Source organism: Hirundo rustica, chromosome 7 (genome assembly GCF_015227805.2).
Source record: "Hirundo rustica isolate bHirRus1 chromosome 7, bHirRus1.pri.v3, whole genome shotgun sequence".
NCBI lineage: Eukaryota > Metazoa > Chordata > Aves > Passeriformes > Hirundinidae > Hirundo > Hirundo rustica.
In genome coordinates this window covers 11,434,772-11,453,077 of record NC_053456.1, presented here as the reverse complement: position 1 = coordinate 11,453,077, position 18,306 = coordinate 11,434,772, and the positions used below count along the sequence as shown (strand labels likewise).

The 18,306-nt window shown below is 40.1% G+C and overlaps 1 protein-coding gene across 5 annotated transcripts in view; it reads right to left on the bottom strand.

Moving 5' to 3' along the window:
* Nucleotides 1–18,306, bottom strand: part of CLASP1 (cytoplasmic linker associated protein 1) — a 170,592-nt gene that overhangs the window by 33,325 nt on the left and 118,961 nt on the right. For all 5 annotated transcript variants that reach the window (XM_058421334.1, XM_058421335.1, XM_058421336.1 and 2 more), the window contains 5 exons: nucleotides 17,275–17,519; nucleotides 13,660–13,723; nucleotides 11,947–12,110; nucleotides 10,982–11,060; nucleotides 10,567–10,710 (listed from right to left, as the gene is read on the bottom strand). In XM_058421334.1, coding sequence (XP_058277317.1) covers nucleotides 10,567–10,710; nucleotides 10,982–11,060; nucleotides 11,947–12,110; nucleotides 13,660–13,723; nucleotides 17,275–17,519 — 696 coding nt within the window. The remainder of the gene's footprint in view (nucleotides 1–10,566; nucleotides 10,711–10,981; nucleotides 11,061–11,946; nucleotides 12,111–13,659; nucleotides 13,724–17,274; nucleotides 17,520–18,306) is intronic.

The following is an 18,306-nucleotide window of genomic DNA, read 5'->3' as shown; positions in this document are numbered from 1 at the left end:
ACATTGATAAAAAGAACAATAAAAATGAAGCAATGGTGAAGGACCTCTGACAGTCTGCCAGCAGCACCTTCTCCAAGGGAGGGTGTAGCCATTGACACATCAACTTCCAGAATACATATCTGAACACAAAGCAGTGGCTTGGGCTCACAAAGTTAAGCAGCAAAGCTACACATGCTCCTATCCTGGAAAAGCATACACATTTGCTTAGGAAGAGCATATATTTGGGTTTGACCCTTTCAGTAACTTCCTAAAATCTCCTAAAAATGAAAAATAACCTTGAAAAGGGTACAGATGTAATTCACTGCTGTGGGGATAAATGTACATTCATTGTTCTCACCACTTTAAAGAAGTATTTTTTAGTAAATAATGTGCTTCCAAAGTTGCCATAATTAATTGTATCTGCAATTCCATATGGAGTGGAATTCTCCACAGGTGATGAACTTCGGTACACAAGCACCCTTCATAGTGGAGGGGAATCACAGTACCTCATTGTTTCAGTGTGCAAACTGCAATTCAGGCTATACTGTTTCTTCTGCCCTCAGCAGCAACTAGCACAGCTTTGTAAATAAAAACATTTCCCATCCATGAAAGTTTGGTAAGTATCATCCTTTTCATATGGCCAACAAAGGAACCAAGGCCCACAACACTCAGCAGGCTTCCAAGGACTGCAGCAAACAACAGGTCTTCAGACTTCATTCCAGACGGATCACGCTGCCTTCTCCTGCCAAAACTCTCACTGACTTGAACAGAAACACAGTATGTGATTATTCACTCCATTCTAAAGATGTAAGGATGAAAGAAGTGGGAAGAGTTTTCCCCATGGCTTTCTCAACTCCATCGTCTACTCTCCTCTGACCTGAAGTTTTGGACAATTCTGCCATGAAGCCTGCCTGGTATCCAACAAGGAAGTGTATTTCTGTCCATTTTGATCCAAGAACTTTTAAGCTTTCACCAGCCCAGTATTTTCTGCAACAAAAATATTACTGCACACAAGAGATCTCCGAACAAGAACAGCAAGCTGAAGTGAACGCAAAGTGACAAGCCATGCCAACGTACATTCCCACTGGTGAACGGCAGTTAGGAGTGGACATGCAAAAAACCAGGTCTGACATTCATTGACATAAAAAGAAACCAAAACAACAAAACCAAAAACACCCCAAATCAAACCCCACAAAAATTGATCAACAAGGTTCGGAGATTGAGAGACTGCTTAGAGACTAGAATATCTGGAGTTATCAACTGGTAAGTCAGGAGCTGCCCAACAGAGATGTTCGAGATGCATCTCACAGATCTGAGCGAAACCTTCAGCAAAGCTCCATCACAAACACCAATAGCAGACACTGTCCTACAGGAGTAGCTGAGAGAAGTTTCAGGTCTCAGAGGTCACTACAGTTTTGTTCCACTTTTGCATTTTGGCTTTAATAAAAACAGAACAATGTCTGCCTTCCCTCTTTGTCTTTAGGAGTGTATGCCAGAATTCTGTATACCCAGTGCTCTTCAGCAGTTTCCTGTCACCTGTAAATAGTCACTGGGCTTTGAATGAAGTGCTTTACAGTAGCTCCCAATGCTCGCAATCTTCTGTGGCCTCAAAGAAAACAGACCTAGAGCTTATGTCTTTTGAAATAAAGCCAAGGACCACAACATCCTGAGAGTGGTGCTCCAGTAAAGGTCTCAAAGGCAACACTGGAGTTTACATAGGTAAAACCCTGTCTGTGTTCTTTCTAAATTGTCCTGAGACATGCAACAGCACTTCCAGGTTTATTTCAGGCAGTCATTATTTGAAAGCGTGCCCATAATTTCCTACTTAATATTTAATACACAACAATCTTGGTCCCTGCCACCATAAGATCAACATTGTTACTTACTGGCCTCAAAAGCTGGAAGGCTCATGCTAGCTTGAAATCACATTTGTAACATGCTTTAAGTTTCACTCCTTAATGCCTCTAACACAAGTAATTTTATTTCAGTAATGAAGAGCATCAGGAGCAGCATTTCCACATCTGCCATAATAGTTAGATCTGGACCCACTTGATAGTCCTCTAAATTTCACTTATCTAGCATATTTTTACCTAATCAAAGGACATCTTCCACAGATAATGTTTTTAAGACTTTTAAATCTGTGGATTTTCAGCTTATGACAAACCAGAGACATTTCCATAATCTCAGAATTTCTGGACGCCTTCTGAAAATCTTGCTTCATTCGATTACTGTCAGAGTAAATAAATATAACAAGCAATAAAAACCTTTTTTCTGTACACAATGTACAAACATTCTCCATGCAACACTCATGCTTGATGATATATGGTCTGAAGAAAGTCCTATCTGAATTTTCCCTTGCCTTTTTGTCCCTGTACCACTAGTACGGAACACTAATCCATCTCCTTTAGTGACATATAACGTAGACCCTACAGATTATCTAATCTTAATGAAGCCATTCTCTTCTGGCTTCAGCTGGAGAAACTCCAGTCACTTCAGAGTCTGACTATGCTAGAGAGGGGGTCTGGCTCAGTGTCAGGTTCTTGAATCATTTGCAAAGGCTTGCTTATACAACTTTATTTAATTATTTTCCTTATCACAATGCAGTGAGAGATCAGATTCCACAAGCCAGTAGCAGCTCCAAAAGTTTCACACTTAGGTCACTGCAATTCCTGCTGTCCAACAGTGTCAGCTGCTAAAGGGACACAAATGCTTCAGCAGTATCTGGTATTTGTTTTTACCTAGATGGTAGATGATAATCAGATTTATCAAAATCTGGAACTTTTTCAACTTGGTTGAATTACAAAATGTCTTTGAAATCTTTTGGGTTTATTAAGCAAACAGATCAAGGCTAAGCAGAAAAATCCACTGATTTTAAAAAGGAAATGTGGTCAGTGACCTAAGGTTAACAAAAGTTTCTTATGTTTGCTGCTGCTGCTGCTCCAGTGGACCAAGCAGAATAAGCAGACAGCTGCCTGAGCTACATGAAGGCAGTTTCCAAGTTACTCAAACACCTCTTGGTGATGGGTTCCCAACACTGGTACCCTATAAAAGACGGGGACTTTGCACCCTGATCCTTTATGAGGAACTACAACAGGAGAGTTAACAGAAAAACACATCAAAGCAAAAAATTACTTCAGACAGACACGCTTTTTTCAGGCTCCCAGTCCAGGTCTCTTTACACAGCTAGACAGTTGAGTTGAGACTGCAAACACAATTAGTGTGATTAGTGCACAAGGCTTTCAGTCTACCTGTTTACATTTCTCTTCCAAGTTTCCTTCACCAGGCCCTGAGGAGGCTGTAGTTGTCCTAGCTGGCAAATCCTCACCCACCCAACTATGCATCGTCTGGGTTTGACAAACAGGAAAGTTGGCATTATTCAAAGAAAACAGATTTCAACTCAATCACCTAAACAACACACGTTATCTTTTTTGCAGAAGAATTTTGATCAATTTCTTGCTTCATTTCAAGTAACAGAAACTAATTTAAAAAAGCATTATTTGAGGTCATCAGAAGAGCATTCCTTTTGGCAGAGGGCAGCTGAAATTAAATTCAAAATTAAATTCGGCAATAGCTCTCAGGCTTACAGATCATCTCTCAGTTCTTCTACAAGGCTTTGCTTTGGCAACCTCCTGGTGACCTTCACCACCACTTGAAAACTTCTGCTGAGGTGCAGAGCCTAGGTGGTGCTGAAATGATGGCACTTGCATCAGGCCAGCCAGGAATGGGGCAATCGGTGCATCTCCCTGCACCTGCCCTCAGAGATAGCTCTAAGTTCAGAGGAAGTTACAGTTAAAAACTTGCAAACTCTTGTCTCCAGTCTGGACATCAGCCCAGTGGACCAACACTGCCTATAAATACCTTTTATCATGTGGTCAGTCTGGGGAAGAGCCTCCCTAACATCTACTCACTTCTGACGAACAATCCTATTCTGAATGCATCACACACTTCACCATTCAGTCTAAGGAAAATGTGGGTTTTAATAACTTAAAATGGAGCAGAGCAGCTCTCTCTCATGTCACTTTGAATTATACTAAACTGCAGATCAAACAGAGATCCACTGAGATCAAGGGGCAGCACTTGCACATTAGGCAGCTTGTATTAACACACACTGGCACACAGCTTCAATTCTCCACTGAGTAGCTGGTGTTAAGTGAGCTATTCACATCTACTGAGAGTTTGCAAGCTCTAAACAAGTGTTATTTCAGTGTACTTTCCAGCAGACAATTAAGTATTTGCTGGCACTGAACGAGCAATCTACCAAACCAAAACCTCTGCTTCTTCCTTCTTGCTTCAGAATCAGATGAGCAAGGATATCCACATTACAGACATGGCAAAGTGAAGCACAATGGCTTTAGCAGTTTATACATAATCCAAGCACGTTAGCCTGAGTACAAGTTTTAAACGCACAGTTTCCCCAAAACACTTGTATTAGCATATGCTGTTCATATCCACATCCTGAAAAGGAAGTATTTGTTTAACAGATTTAAATACAGAAACAGATTAAATCCATGTTGCTATTCTGTTTTGCACAGTACATACTTTATATATCACAAAAGGCTTTTACAAGGCAGAGACGGTTGCATTACAAGTGCCAAAGGCATTTCAGAAAAGTGACAGCAAAAAAGATGCAGCACCAAACCACCACGTTTGGATTACTGTTCTATGGCAGATTATGACTCGTGTGCTGTTGTTTTGTGACCTGGGCCCAGAAAGGACCATGGCAAAAATGTTCATTATTTCTTGAGAACAAGATATTATCCCAGAAATCAAGTTTGATGAAGGCTACCCTGAGTAACTTTGCTCATAATAAAATGGCAGTTCTTGCAAAACACAGGCTGCAGAACTAGAAACATAGGTCACCCTTCATTAATAACTGAGAAACTTTACTTATAAACCTGGCATGATAGTAGTCTGAATTCTCAGGCAAAAGTTCCCACCTATAAACTAAGAAAGAAAAAGAGCTACTGAAGTAATATGGTTTGTAGTGAAAACATGCACTTTAACCTGCATGGATTTTTGAAATGCTAGAGAAAGTATGGCAGAACTATCTGTCACACTGCAAACAGCTCTGCAATGCATCATGTAAACATCACCTCTAGACTTGATTTTCAATATAGAAACATAACCTATACCTGTGTAGGTGTGTGAGTGTTTATATAAATGGTATGTACACACAAACATATTGTGCACAGACACATAATGTAAGTGTTGAGTGTACAAATCTGTGAAGCCATTTCTTCTCTTGTATTACCAAGCACTAGGTCTTCTAGCAAACAGAGTATGTGCTTTCAGCTCAAACATTCTAGAAGGCTGTATAACGTGGAGAAACTCTGTTTAAGGAAATCCATCCCAGCACCATGTTTCCAACAAGCACATCATGACTTTCTAGCCACTAACACTGGGTGAAAGCCATTTTCCTTACACTGCGTACACTAAAAACATTTAGGCTCTCATAGCTCTTCTGCAGCATCAAATTCAAAACAAACAGAAAATGAGAAGTACTATTTTGGAAACACAGCTAGGACACAGAGATCCTTTTTGTTAGCTTTAAATCAAGTAAACACTGCAGTCCACCAGGTGCCATTTCTCATGTATTACACTGTTTTTCCCAACACTGACTATGTTTTAAATGCCTGATAGAAGTTCCTCTGGGCATTTACACTGAGTTTGACTTTTTTTGGAAAGTCTTTTGACTTTTGCTAAAAGGTTGACCTCAGCAAGATGGACGTAGTCCTATTTAAGATTCCATAAGCCTGAAATGAAATCCTAATGCCCAGTGCTCTGGTAACCTGGCTCATCACGGAGTCCATGAGATGCACAAATCTGGCGCAGGAATACTGCAGGTGTGCTAGAGAAACCTCTGACCCAGAAAGGCAAAGGCCTGTGGCTGGAGAGTACTAAAATATTTTGCCATTCAAAAGTATTTCCACAAATGTCCTCTTCATCACCACTACTGTAACAGGCCCTGACCAACAGTGTTTATTGCTCAACACCAGTACAAATAAGCAATGCCATTTCAGCTCACTAAGAGGCTCTGAGAGCACTCTTACAGTGACACATCTGTCCCAGAGCAGCTGAAATCAGACTGACGCTAGATGGATGATTAAAACTTTTAAGAGTTTTTAGAGGTCTCATGGCATCACCATGCAAAGGAGCCGAATCTCCTTAAAAGTGGTTGCTTTCCTCTCACTGGTCCTCCTACAGATATCACAGTAGTATATTCATCCAATTGCTCCATCTAGGCTTTACTGAGAGATAGGTTTTGCTTGTCAAAGTGACAATATCAATATTCTCAAGGAATGACCTTGAGGTTTACTAGTTAAAGATGTAAATCTTCATTGCCTGCTTCAGCTTACAAAGTGTCTGCTGGCCTGCAGTTTTCCCTCCGAAATCTTCCTCATCTTCTTCATAATTCAGAAACTTTCTCAATCAGTTTTAGTGAAAAAAAAAAAAAAAAAATCTGACCCCAGACTCATTTTCTCTGGATATCCTTCAACTTCACCTGCAAACCCGTGGTAGCAATCCAAGGAGGGCCTTCCCCAAGGTACTCTCAGGAGGTCTTCACCTTCATCTTCATGAAAGTTAGAGCAACACAAGCACCCTGCTGGCTTTTTGATTCGGTGCAACAGTTCTACTTTCTTACCAAAAGCCATCCAACTGTCCGTATTCAAGGGCAGCTTGCAGTGACAAGTAGGGCAGTTGAAAGAAGAAGTTTTCCCAGTTACGTAAGTGGAAGGCAGAACGTGATGTACACGTGACACAAGGCTGCCCATAACATCTAAAAACGCCTTCAGGCTTGTAAAATAAAACCACCGTAGGAATGTTTCATCAACAGAGAAGCCAGTCAGGATATTTGGAACAAAGGAAAAAATTTCTTCTGCCTTGAGATTAGACTCCAAATACCAATCATCTTGGTTATTTATCTTGTTATTTATCAGATCTTTTTTTTTATTGTTAAGACCAGAGCTGGGCTGATTAACAAGATGGTAAGAATTGTCACTTCACCTCAGGAGGCCTCATTCCCCTTCCTCCTAAACACTAAGATCCTCTGTGCCCTCACAGCTTGATTCCACACCCACAAATTCTGGGCACTCACGTTAAATAAAAGTTTCCATTCAGACAAGCCTTGGACACGAGGTTTCTGTAGGCTTTGGCCAAAGTCAAACGAGAAGCATTATTCTAATTTCCATTCTCAAACAGATGGCTCTTTTCCAGGATCAAAGTATTTTCCCACACAGAGCCCATGCCTGTCATCCAAATTCAATCAGCCCTTTACCTACGTAAGGATTGCAAAACAACTTCGCTGGCAATATTACAAATAAAATGGGGAAGTTACTGACTTAGAATGTCCTCACAGACCAATCATCACAGTATTGCCATTGTGTTACTTTTCTGCGTGGTAATTAACTGGCTTTTGTAAAATTATTTCATCCTACCTTAAACAATTTGCAGAGGAAAATCAGAATTAACACCCTGCTACAGCAGGAAATAAATCAGTGCAGAGGAAAGTCAAGTACCTCACACAAGGTTAGATGCTACTGCAGTCGAAATTACAGCTCAGTTATCTGAAATCCTGATCTGTGCCCTGCCCACTGATAAACTCCTCTTGGGGAAAAAGCCACGAGGTGGCTGCATGTGCAGGAATCCCCAACAGGTGCCCTCCTCACACTGGAGCCACATCCCATCCAGGTCCCACACTGCAGGACCTGCTCCTACCCTGTGGCTTTTGCTCAGCATGGAGGACAAATGTCTTCATCTTTCTTCCAGCACTGCTTGCAGGAAGTAAACCTTAAGCTGAATGCAGGGTAAATACCCACAAGTACTAACAATCTTTAAAATAAGACAAGTATTTATTCATAACACACTGGAGATCCCTTTATTTTAAACCTAAAGCTTGACAATAATTTTAACTGTACATAGTCCATGGCTACTATCAGCAGTGTAAATTGTTTCTGCCCTGAGAGGGAATCACATCATTTTGTCAACGCACACTTTAGTATCAACTACGTGTTCCTCATAATACATCATGTTTTCCTTGTGGTAACAGAGCTTATGCTTAACTACAGATGTCATTCCATACAGGAATTTGTTTTATGAAAAACAGCATTTCTTTTGACTTTTTCTGACCTCACTAGCTATAAAACATGAGCTGTAGATCAAGTCGAGTCAGACTGGTTAAGTGTGCTCATTAGGTGTGTTTAAACGTTGTCACAAGAATATACCAAATTATTAATAAAGCTGTAGCATTCAGTTTGAAAAGGTTTTTGGGCTAAATGACATTTTTTGTTCTATTTTTTCCCAGTGCCTTAACACTTTGTGGCTGGACCTCCACGACCACCACACAAAGTAAGTAGCAGTAATGGACCGAATCACATTAACGAAAGGATAATCTCAGTATAGACTGAAAATATAATCAATTTCCTGAGCAGACACCTTGACTGCCACGACAGGATCACATTTGCATGACTAATTGCCACATGCCTTCCTCACTGACAGACATCACCAGTGTGAGGAAGTTTGATTTTTCTGCCTCTGCTCAAAGGTAAAATTCAGTAACTCAGACTTGGGTGAAGAGGATACCACAGATCTTGAAGTCCACCATGATACCTTCCACAAGGGCAGATTCTTCTTAAATGAATCATCTTGATATTAAAAAGGTACTACTCTTTTTCCTCCCAAGTTATATTGCCAGAAAACCACGGCAATATTTAATTGTATTCTTCAGAACATTTCGCCTGCCTAGATTGGCTTTTGATAATCCAATTCACTATTGCATAATCAATTTATAAGTCTGTTAACTACAGTCCTGACAGAGATAATGGCCAATGATTGCTTATAAATCCTCTGCTGTACTGTTTCTTCTAAAGCCTCTGGCTTGTACTATGTTCTTAATAACATCATAGTACAGCAATGGTATGATGAAACGAAGATCACCTGTGCATTTGTTTTTAGTAGCTTAAAATTAGCTTAACTGTGTAATAATTTATCTGAAAACTACTGGCACCAAAGGCAAATCCAAGTCACATGCATGTTTAATAAAAAGAATTTTGATTCAGTAATCTCTTGTCAGCCCCAAGGCACTTGCCCAAGCACTACCCAGGCAGAGTTTGTTGGAAGTTTTGCCAGAGTTGTGCAAGCCATTGGAACAGACAGAGGGATGGACACCACACAGCGAGCACCTGCTCCCCACAGCCCACAGGGAACAGCAACAGCCAATCTTCCAGCTGCAGCAGATAGTCTCTGCTTCCCTTTGCACGCAGCAATGATGACCCCTAATGGTGGAATGTTCCTCCTGCCGAGCAATATGAAGAGATTTTGGTTTTCAGTGCATATTTCTGCTTTAAAAATTACAACTTCCCCTCACAGTCCAGCAGCAAAATAAACTGCTTGAGATTCACCTGGACTGTAACACAGAAGCAGCTGCTTTGCCTGATCTATTCTTTCTGATGCTGGACACGGAAACATTAAAATGCAAATCCATATTCCAGATCTACGTCCAGAATTTAAAGTACCCCTTTTTTTCCTGAGGGAGACTATCTTACAGAAGCAAGTTGCAGTTACAGTGCTGTGAAAAATCCCTGCAGGAAAGTCTTCAGAAAAGAGGATGTTCCTTTTTCCCCCAGAACCAATCGTCTGTATGCGAGCAAGCAAACAGCACACGCCCAAACAGCTTCTTTGAAGCCTTCCTTCAGCTGCTGGATAATGCTGCACACATGTTTGTGGCAGCACACTTGATACCCAGCAGCATTTCCATCAGAATCAAATAGAAGTAATTTTATTATTTCCAAAGTTATAAAATTGCATGTTATTCTAGTATTAAGTCAACATTTTTTGTGTATATAGTATTAAGTTCTCATACGAATTTTACATTCTGGAGTTATTGAAACTTGGCTGGGTTTTTTTAAAATCCAACTACATCTCAAAGCCTTTAACTCCTACTGGAAACAGAAGGTCATTTTAAATTGTGTTACAGATACAGTTTTATGTATGTGACTACATAAAACTTAAGTCTTGCCTTTCTCTTGGGAGAGATGAGTATCACTACCTGTCCCATTTTATCTTGCCTGACACTTGCATGGAGAGCAAGATAAAGAACAAGGTAACTATTAACCAGCCTGACCTAATTGTGTCAGTTTTTTCCAGGCAGAGATAAACATACAGCACTTGAAAGAGAAGGCTTGAGAGCCCCTGGCAGCTTACTGATTTGTTTACTTTCTTCTAATAACATTATAACACTGAAGTTGCGCTAGCTTTCAGTCTACAAAGCACCAAGCCTTCACCTAAACAAAATACAAACCTAGAGACATTTCCAGAATGCTCGAGAAAAAGCACAATTGCAAACCATGACCTCTTTTTGTATGGTAATAGTTAAAGTCACTCAAGTACTTACAAGGAAAAAGAAATATGAGGATGTGCTTCAGAATTGTGTGTGGACTGAATTGACAGCTCCGTTTGGACAGTGAGGTATGCAAAATCAGGGCTTAAGATAGAGCCTAATCACTGAACTTTTCATTACCTTTATGACAGGTTTTTTCCTCTTTTCTCAAGAGCAGTGATTACTATAAATACTTCATCATCCTGGCTTACCTTTCTCACATCTGAGCTCTTTGGTTCTGTAGTCCAAGTTATAATTCTAGATACAGCAAGTCTTGTCTCACTGGAGTTCACAAAGTCTGTTGGATCCATCTGTCTTGCCAAGGACTCAATATACTTCAGGATAGCAACTTTGACCTGAGAAATGACAAGGGATTTGTGAAGCTCAGGAGTTGACAAAGATGCATTTCTTCCATAGGAACAGATCCCACTACAGATTGACAAGGCTTACATCACATGGTGGGGAGGAAGCATCCCTGGGACATCTGCAAGTTGCCAACATAATTTCTGTATCATGCACATAATACAAAAATTACCTTCTCATGAGCTCAATGCTTTATGGTATGCCTGACATGACAAGCTAAGACAAGCATGTTGATGCTTCAGGGAAATGCCTTTTGATACTGACCTTCAGGTTTGGTGTCTGGGTCTGATCTACAATAAACCTCATCAAAATGTTAAATTGCTGATCAAATGGAAAAGAATCCCTGTCCAAAGGAAACAAAAGCAAAAATGTAAATGCAACATAAACTAAATTAACTCAATACCTCAAAGCTGACTTAACAGATTTCAACACACTTTTCTTCTTGGTAGCTTTACCATCAATAAGAGAAACTCTAAGCTTAAGGATTAGCTAGCTGTTGACACAATACTGGAGAAAACTGCTAAATCAGTATCTTTACACACTGTTACTCTACTGTCTGTACACTTTTGGCATGCCTGTCCATTTCATTTCAGACTCTGCTTTGTTCCCTTATCTCTAGAAGCAGCTTGGTTTATCTTGCCTTTAGGGTTCATACCTGGTTTTGATCTCTCTCCTTTTATTTCCCCTCTATTTTCTCCTAGATTATTGCTACTTTTTCTTTTCTTTTTTAATCACCCATTTCTAGAATGAGCTGAATTTTATTGTAATAGTGTCCTGTGTTGGACATCCTTTGAAAAGGACATGGAGTACAGAGTTGGTGTGAGCACTGCAGTAGCATTCAAGGTGTTATCCTGACCTGACTGTTATTTGTGTCTGAACAACACAAAAGAGGTGCTGAACTTTGTGGTAAAGCACCTTTCATATTCTGAATAATGCAATTTTTTGGATACCTGTCAATCAAAAAAACCTGATATCTGAGTACACACCCCACAAAACCCTAAAATTAATCAGTTATACACTTCTAAATTTATGCTTTAAAGTTATTTATTTAGAAGAGAGACAGGCCTTTTTAATTCAGTACCTGAAATACAGTGACATAACTTTGTTCTCCTTTATTTTCACATTCATCGAGATTGAGCCCTCAAAATACCCAGCACTGCTGGATTTCTAAAATCACACCTTCCTGTAATCCCAAAAAAACCTCCACATTTGCCATCTGAGTCCTCTACCTGGTGACATCCAGAGCTTTCTGAACTTTTGCTTGCACAGACCCCAACAAATCTGCTCCCATTTTCTTTAGCAACTGGGTCAGGAGAACAAAAAGCCAATCCTGCAAGTCATCCTTATGAATGATGATGAAATCAACCAGTGTTTCCAGAAACATGCTGAAGACCTATAAACAAAACAAGTGTCAGAAAAAGAAATACAGTTCTTAAAATAAAAATAATCAAAGGGAAAGGGGGTTTACAGTCTGAGTTTCAGGGTGATTTTGTTATAAAAGTTTCACAAATGAATGATTTTAGTGACTACATGGCTCAGGAAAAAAAAAAAATCAGACAAGACATGTCTAAAATGTGTTGTATTAAAATACCACATGTAACGAATGAAGGGAGGGGGTAGAAACACTTACTCTCTGTTGTCAATTCCACGGCAAAGCAGGCCATGCAACAAAACAAACCACTCGTTAGCACACAGAGTGATCAAGGATGCAGTTTCTCAACAGATAAAAGACACATTCATTGAAAGTTTGCATTTTCTTAAAACACAATCTCCTCTCAGCAAAGTTACTTAAAACATTATATGCCTTGGATCAGATTCAATCTCCTCAGTCAAGAAAGTACCTGTCTATGTTTATATACGGTTATATGAACAAAGCTATGGGTGTTTAACACCACAACTAATGAGTTTGCATCAGTAATTCTATAAAAGCTGTGAAGATGACAGATCACTGCTGCCACAAAGGACATAACTGAGTGTGCAATAAACTCCCGCCTTACTCACAAATTGGGAATATTTTGCAAACAAATAATTACACCTCTACCCTTTCTACTACACATACCTTGGGGAACCAAAGCATTAAGAACTTACACGTGGGTACTACAAGCTTGGTGAGACCTGTGGGACAGCTGGTCCACAGTATAATTAAAGCCAAAAATGCACATTTTGAGCAAGACCTGTGACAGGCTACTCAGCCTGCCCATGGAAAACCAGCAATCATTTATTAAAACTGGTTTACCAAGAGGTCTTGAAGTACAAAGATTTATACAACTTAGCCTTTCTCAAACCGCATTTAACCCAACTGCTGATGTTTTCACACAGCCATTACTGGTTCCCCTCAGGCAGCAAAACTGAGAAAAGGGCATGAAATTCCCTATTCCTTTCCCTCTGCTCCTCCTTAGCTGTCCACAGAAATCCACTAGTCCTGAACATGTCTATGGGCCCCACCTCCCCACTTCTTCTAAAGAAATGTCTGTAAATTCATGCCACAGCCTTTAACTTCAAAGGTCAGTGTTTTAAAGGCAAAGTAGCTATATTAAAGACCTTGATTATGAGATTCAGAATATTATCTCGGTGAGCCACCTGCTCCCAGGTGTACACAATACACAAACCCCAGTGGCTGTGATGCTCAGGACCCCTCATGGACCACTCTTCCTGGTGCATCACCAAAAATACACACTAGAGAAGGGCAAACTGAACTTCTGGCTCCAGGAGGTGACCTCTGAAAGGCATTAGGCTGCTCCTCAGCAGCACGGAGTAACCAGTTCCTAGCAATGTAAGAGAGACCGAGACACATCCCCTCCTTGTAAAACAAATGAGATTTTTAAATGCCAGTTTTCCCCAGCAGATGGCAGGGGCAGAAATACAAACCACTCATCTTGGAACGGTGTCAAAGCTGCACACACAGTAACGTAGGAGAGTGAGCCGTGGCTTTGTGATCTTACCTTGCTGTGTGGGTCAGCAAACATGCGAGTGAATATTTCACACAGCCTTTTTAACTCGACTCGGCTAAAATACATAAATAAAACACGACATTAATGCCAAAGTTTTAATTGCAGAAAAAAATTTAAAAAGCAGCTAATAAATATTAACAGCTGAAAGATCTAACCTTTTATCTAAATGTTACTTCAGTCACACTTCTGGAAACTTTGTATACCTAGGCAAAACTTTTACTGGGACTTCATTTTAACTGCTGGGATCACCAGTTTTACATTAAGAATCTAATAAACATTTATTTTTTAAAATCTTTAACCAGATAACTGGTATTTTCTGCTGCTTTTATTTTCTTCTATATTCTGGATTCCAGAAGATAACTTGAAATGTGCACGTCTGCGAGGCACTTAGATTCTGTTTGGGTCAAGGTCTCTGAATCACTGAATCATGCATTTTTTTCAGTTTAAGAATAGGTTTTTCAAGTCTCCTTTGTGTCAAGGATTTCAAATTTTCAAGTAAAATCAGAACTTATTAGTTATATACTAATCAAATCTTTTGGTTTAAATTCCCAGTTGCTTCAGTAGTATCAGTCTAGAATCACAGATTATTAATAGACCAGAATTGCCTCTGAAGTCTGATAGCAGGCAGGAATATTGAGCAGCCAAACATATAGAAATGGAAGAGACGTTAACAAATGGCAACCTATTAAATCAGAAGATAATTACACTGAGGAACAATCTAAGTTCCTATTAGTAAGAGATTATTAGGTGCTCAGTAGTGCTCTTTTTATGGCAGGGGGAAAAAAGAATGATGCCTGAGATACTGAGTTGGAGTCAAATGCAGAACTCTTCGGTGCCAAAGCTCTTATCTGCAATGTATCGAAAAGCTTTAGCTTTCCTGCAAGGCAAACTGGCAAAAAATACAGAAGCTCCTCCTGTTTATGGTGCAAACAAAACCAGAACAAGGCAGTTAAGTTACATTTCCTGCATACTACGTATGCAAACAGACATTTTTCACAATTACTGTAAAACCAGAGCAACTAGAGAAATGAACACTGACTGCTCAGAGGAGAGTTATTGAAGATTTTGACTACAGGGAATGTATTTCCAGAACAACATTAATTCTACAATCCACCAACTTCTCTCTTTCTAAAAATAATCTTCAAACAGGCCAGAATAAGGCAGCAGTCTACAGCCAGTTTATGTTTGATTGTGTCTAAGTAACACAGGATTTTTGTTTTCACCCCAATAAATCTATGCATGAAAGGCTGAATAAATTTTAGAAGGACACAAAACCAATGGGTTTAAGAGTCTGGTAGGGAGGGAAAAGTCTTTGTAACAACATCACAGTACGCTGTCAGCTTAATTCAGGGTGAGGCTGCACAGGCTCAAAATGACAACAACATTCTCCTGACATCATGCAGATTGCAGCTCTCTGAATGAATCCCTATTTATTACTCTAATGAATTTTTTTTCTGGACAAAGGTTATATAAAGTCAGCATGTATATGTGTGTCTTTCTAAAAGCTCACAGACCCAAAGTAACACTGCAAATACTAAACTGCAACAGGCAGTGGAAGAACATTCCCTTAACGGACTCCTTTGCCTTGTTTTATTTAGAAGACCTTATGGGGAGCTTTTGAAACAGTAGGCCACATGAAGCTGTATGAAACAAAAGAGGATGGGTAAGTGCCATTCCACTCTGCATGCACATCTCTGGATATGCAAATCCCAGCTAACACAGGATCAGCCATCTTTCAGGTCAGAACACTGAAGAAAACCCAGCCACATCACTGCCTCTCATTTACATGTTACACCACAACAGAAGGTATCAGGTTTAATTAGGAGACAGACTTGCCCCTTGGACTAATGACCTTGATGATGTTCTCAAGATGCCGTGGGAACAAGCAGGATGATAAAATCTAATCATTAGAACAGGCACCAGATCAACCCTGAACCAAGGAGGAAGCAGATCAAAAGAAAACCGAAATGAAATACCGAGAACTAAACACTGTATAAAATTTATAAAATTACTGCACCAAGGTGTAGTTTCTGGGACAGATTTAAAAATTATTCAGGATCAAAGCTAATACAACTTGCTAGCTTGAGGGACTGGTGACAGCACAGTTCAAACACTACAACCAGCAGGGTTGAAATCAAGAGTTTAATTCCACCAGTATTTCTGCTAGGATCTACTGACCTGGATAAACAGCCCATCACCAAAACTTCTCAGCACTTCCGCTCTTGCAACTATACCCAGCAGCACTCCAAACCTTGCTTATAACCCTCATACGCTTTTGTGGCAAAATCAAAATCTCACCCAACTTTTTCATGAGGTGCCACAGTTTTTCCAGACAGTTTGTTAAAGAAAAAAGACAGCACACATGGTGGAAGTATCTTTTAAGACACCACATCAAAAAGCATCTCTGATCTAGAGACTCTTAACTACCCATTTTAAAAACCTGTAGCACTTCCCATTTAAGGCCTGTAATCACATCATGTGAAGTGCAAGAATAATTTTGTGATGGCAAGAAACCAACTTTTTCAGGCCTGCTCTCAGTACACTTTCACTCAGGCTGTTAATGTGAACCATCAAATTGTTTTCAGCCAGTGTGAAGCCCTTTTATAATGGAAACAACTGCACAAACCCAAGTAGGGAATATTATAATATATTCCCTACTATATATATTATAAATATTATAAACCTAGCTATAATTTAAGCACGTACAATTCATAACAGAAAAATAAAATTGTCACAGCTATTTGTAAATATTACCTTCAAAGGGGCCAAGGGATAAACAGCTTGTTTCAAACACTTTCTCCATAAACTAAGGGTGAAATGTGTATGGCCTGAGAGCCAGTTGTCTAGTTAACATGACCTGTGGCCACAGGAAGTTTCCACATGACTACTGGATAATTCTGAGACCTAATTCTAAAACCTCTTTTAAGGTGTGGTGCTCCAAAGGTGTTTGAAGGGGTGTTGTGGTTCTCAGCAGGGGAAAAGGGTCTCCCTCTCCTACCATATGCAGTTTCAGAGCTGGTACGCATACTTCATTGCCCTAAGAAACTTCCCTTTACATTACACATTACACCACTTATACAAACAAGTTTCTGATGTAAAATTTTTCAGGAGCTGCAAACAGGATCTCTAATTACACCTGACACAGCCTTCATAAAGAGTCAAAGCACAGCCAACGCCAGCACTATCTGATCTCAGCTTTGAAACACACACCCCGAGTCATTTCAGAGTAAGTGCAATGTTTGCTTCACCAACTAAATTGCTATGGGAAAAATATTGAAGGTTCAAACAGACTAATGTAAAAATGGCACCACTCCTTGAGTATGTTTACAATAGCACCACTGTGGGAAATCTCACTGTGCTGCAACAAGCACCTTCCTACCACTGGAGGTCCTCATGAGATGGATGAAGGCTAAGAGAAGACAGCCTGCTTACCTGAGCCCTTTCCACATTACTGCCACAGCAGAAACCTTTCCAAAAGTTAACTGCAATCTCACATTGTGGAGACAAAGCCTCAACAGCCATAGAAGACAGGGCAGGTACATAATACTGCCTTCTGGCTGTAGCCACCCCTTAGGAATTATTGACACCAGAAAACCATGAAGTCACCTCAGTGTCCGTTGGCTTTTCAGTAAATTCTGAAGACCTATGAGCCCTTCTTTCCTTTCAGACCAGTTGGAGCTGGCACAGTGGTTCAGGACCTCAGCCACATCTTCAGTCTGCCGCAGGTAGTGCGGGATGCCCCCGTTCCTGGAGCCGTAGGAGCGCTCCGAGCAAGCGCTGGACGCGTCGCTGTTGGCATCGTCATCGGAGTACATCCCATAGGGCTCGTACCTTCTTCTCACTGGCTTCTTCTGGAAAAGGGGAGACTGGGACTTACCAAGTTATATATAGATACATCCATGCCAAAAGAAAAACATTCTATCTGCAATCACTCAAAGGAAGATTAGTGCTACTGTTATAGTGACTGAAGTGTTTTTAAAGACGTCACCATGCAGTGCCTGCTTACCTCTCACAGCAAAGCAAGACAGACCCTACCGATTTCAATGAGACTGAGTGACTCAGAGGAAGGGGGCCTGCCTTCCCCAGCATGAAAATGATTCATTTATGCCCAGTAGAATTAAGTTATTGTAATGAAATTAAATACGATAAATGTTCTATTGGCAATAATGGTCAGTTTCATTGTTACAGATACTATGATGATACAACTTCTACTTTAAAAAAAAAAAATAATAAAGTAAGAAATAGCTGAAAGAATCTGTGCTGGCATGCCCAGTCACTTTGATATCGACACTGAAGTGACTCTAGAAATGTACTGCATATAAGAGATGGCAATTTCTCTGTTAGTTTGGGCTAAGATTCTTTCCAGAGGCTGCTAAGGGAGTTGAGTACTCAAATCCCACTCATTTCCATAGCATGGCAGTAGAAGACCTAATTCTCTTAGGTACATCTTTGACAGCCTCAGTCCTTACAGAAAGAATAGTAGCATAATTATGGCAGCAAAAAAAACCTCTTAAATAAACCTTAAAAGAACAAGGTTGACAAGATAATGTATGAAAAAAAGATCATCTCTGTTCTGAAGTGTTTGCTACAGAATTCCTTCCAGTGTCCAGTCCTGCAGGTCTTGGACTTGTGAAGCCA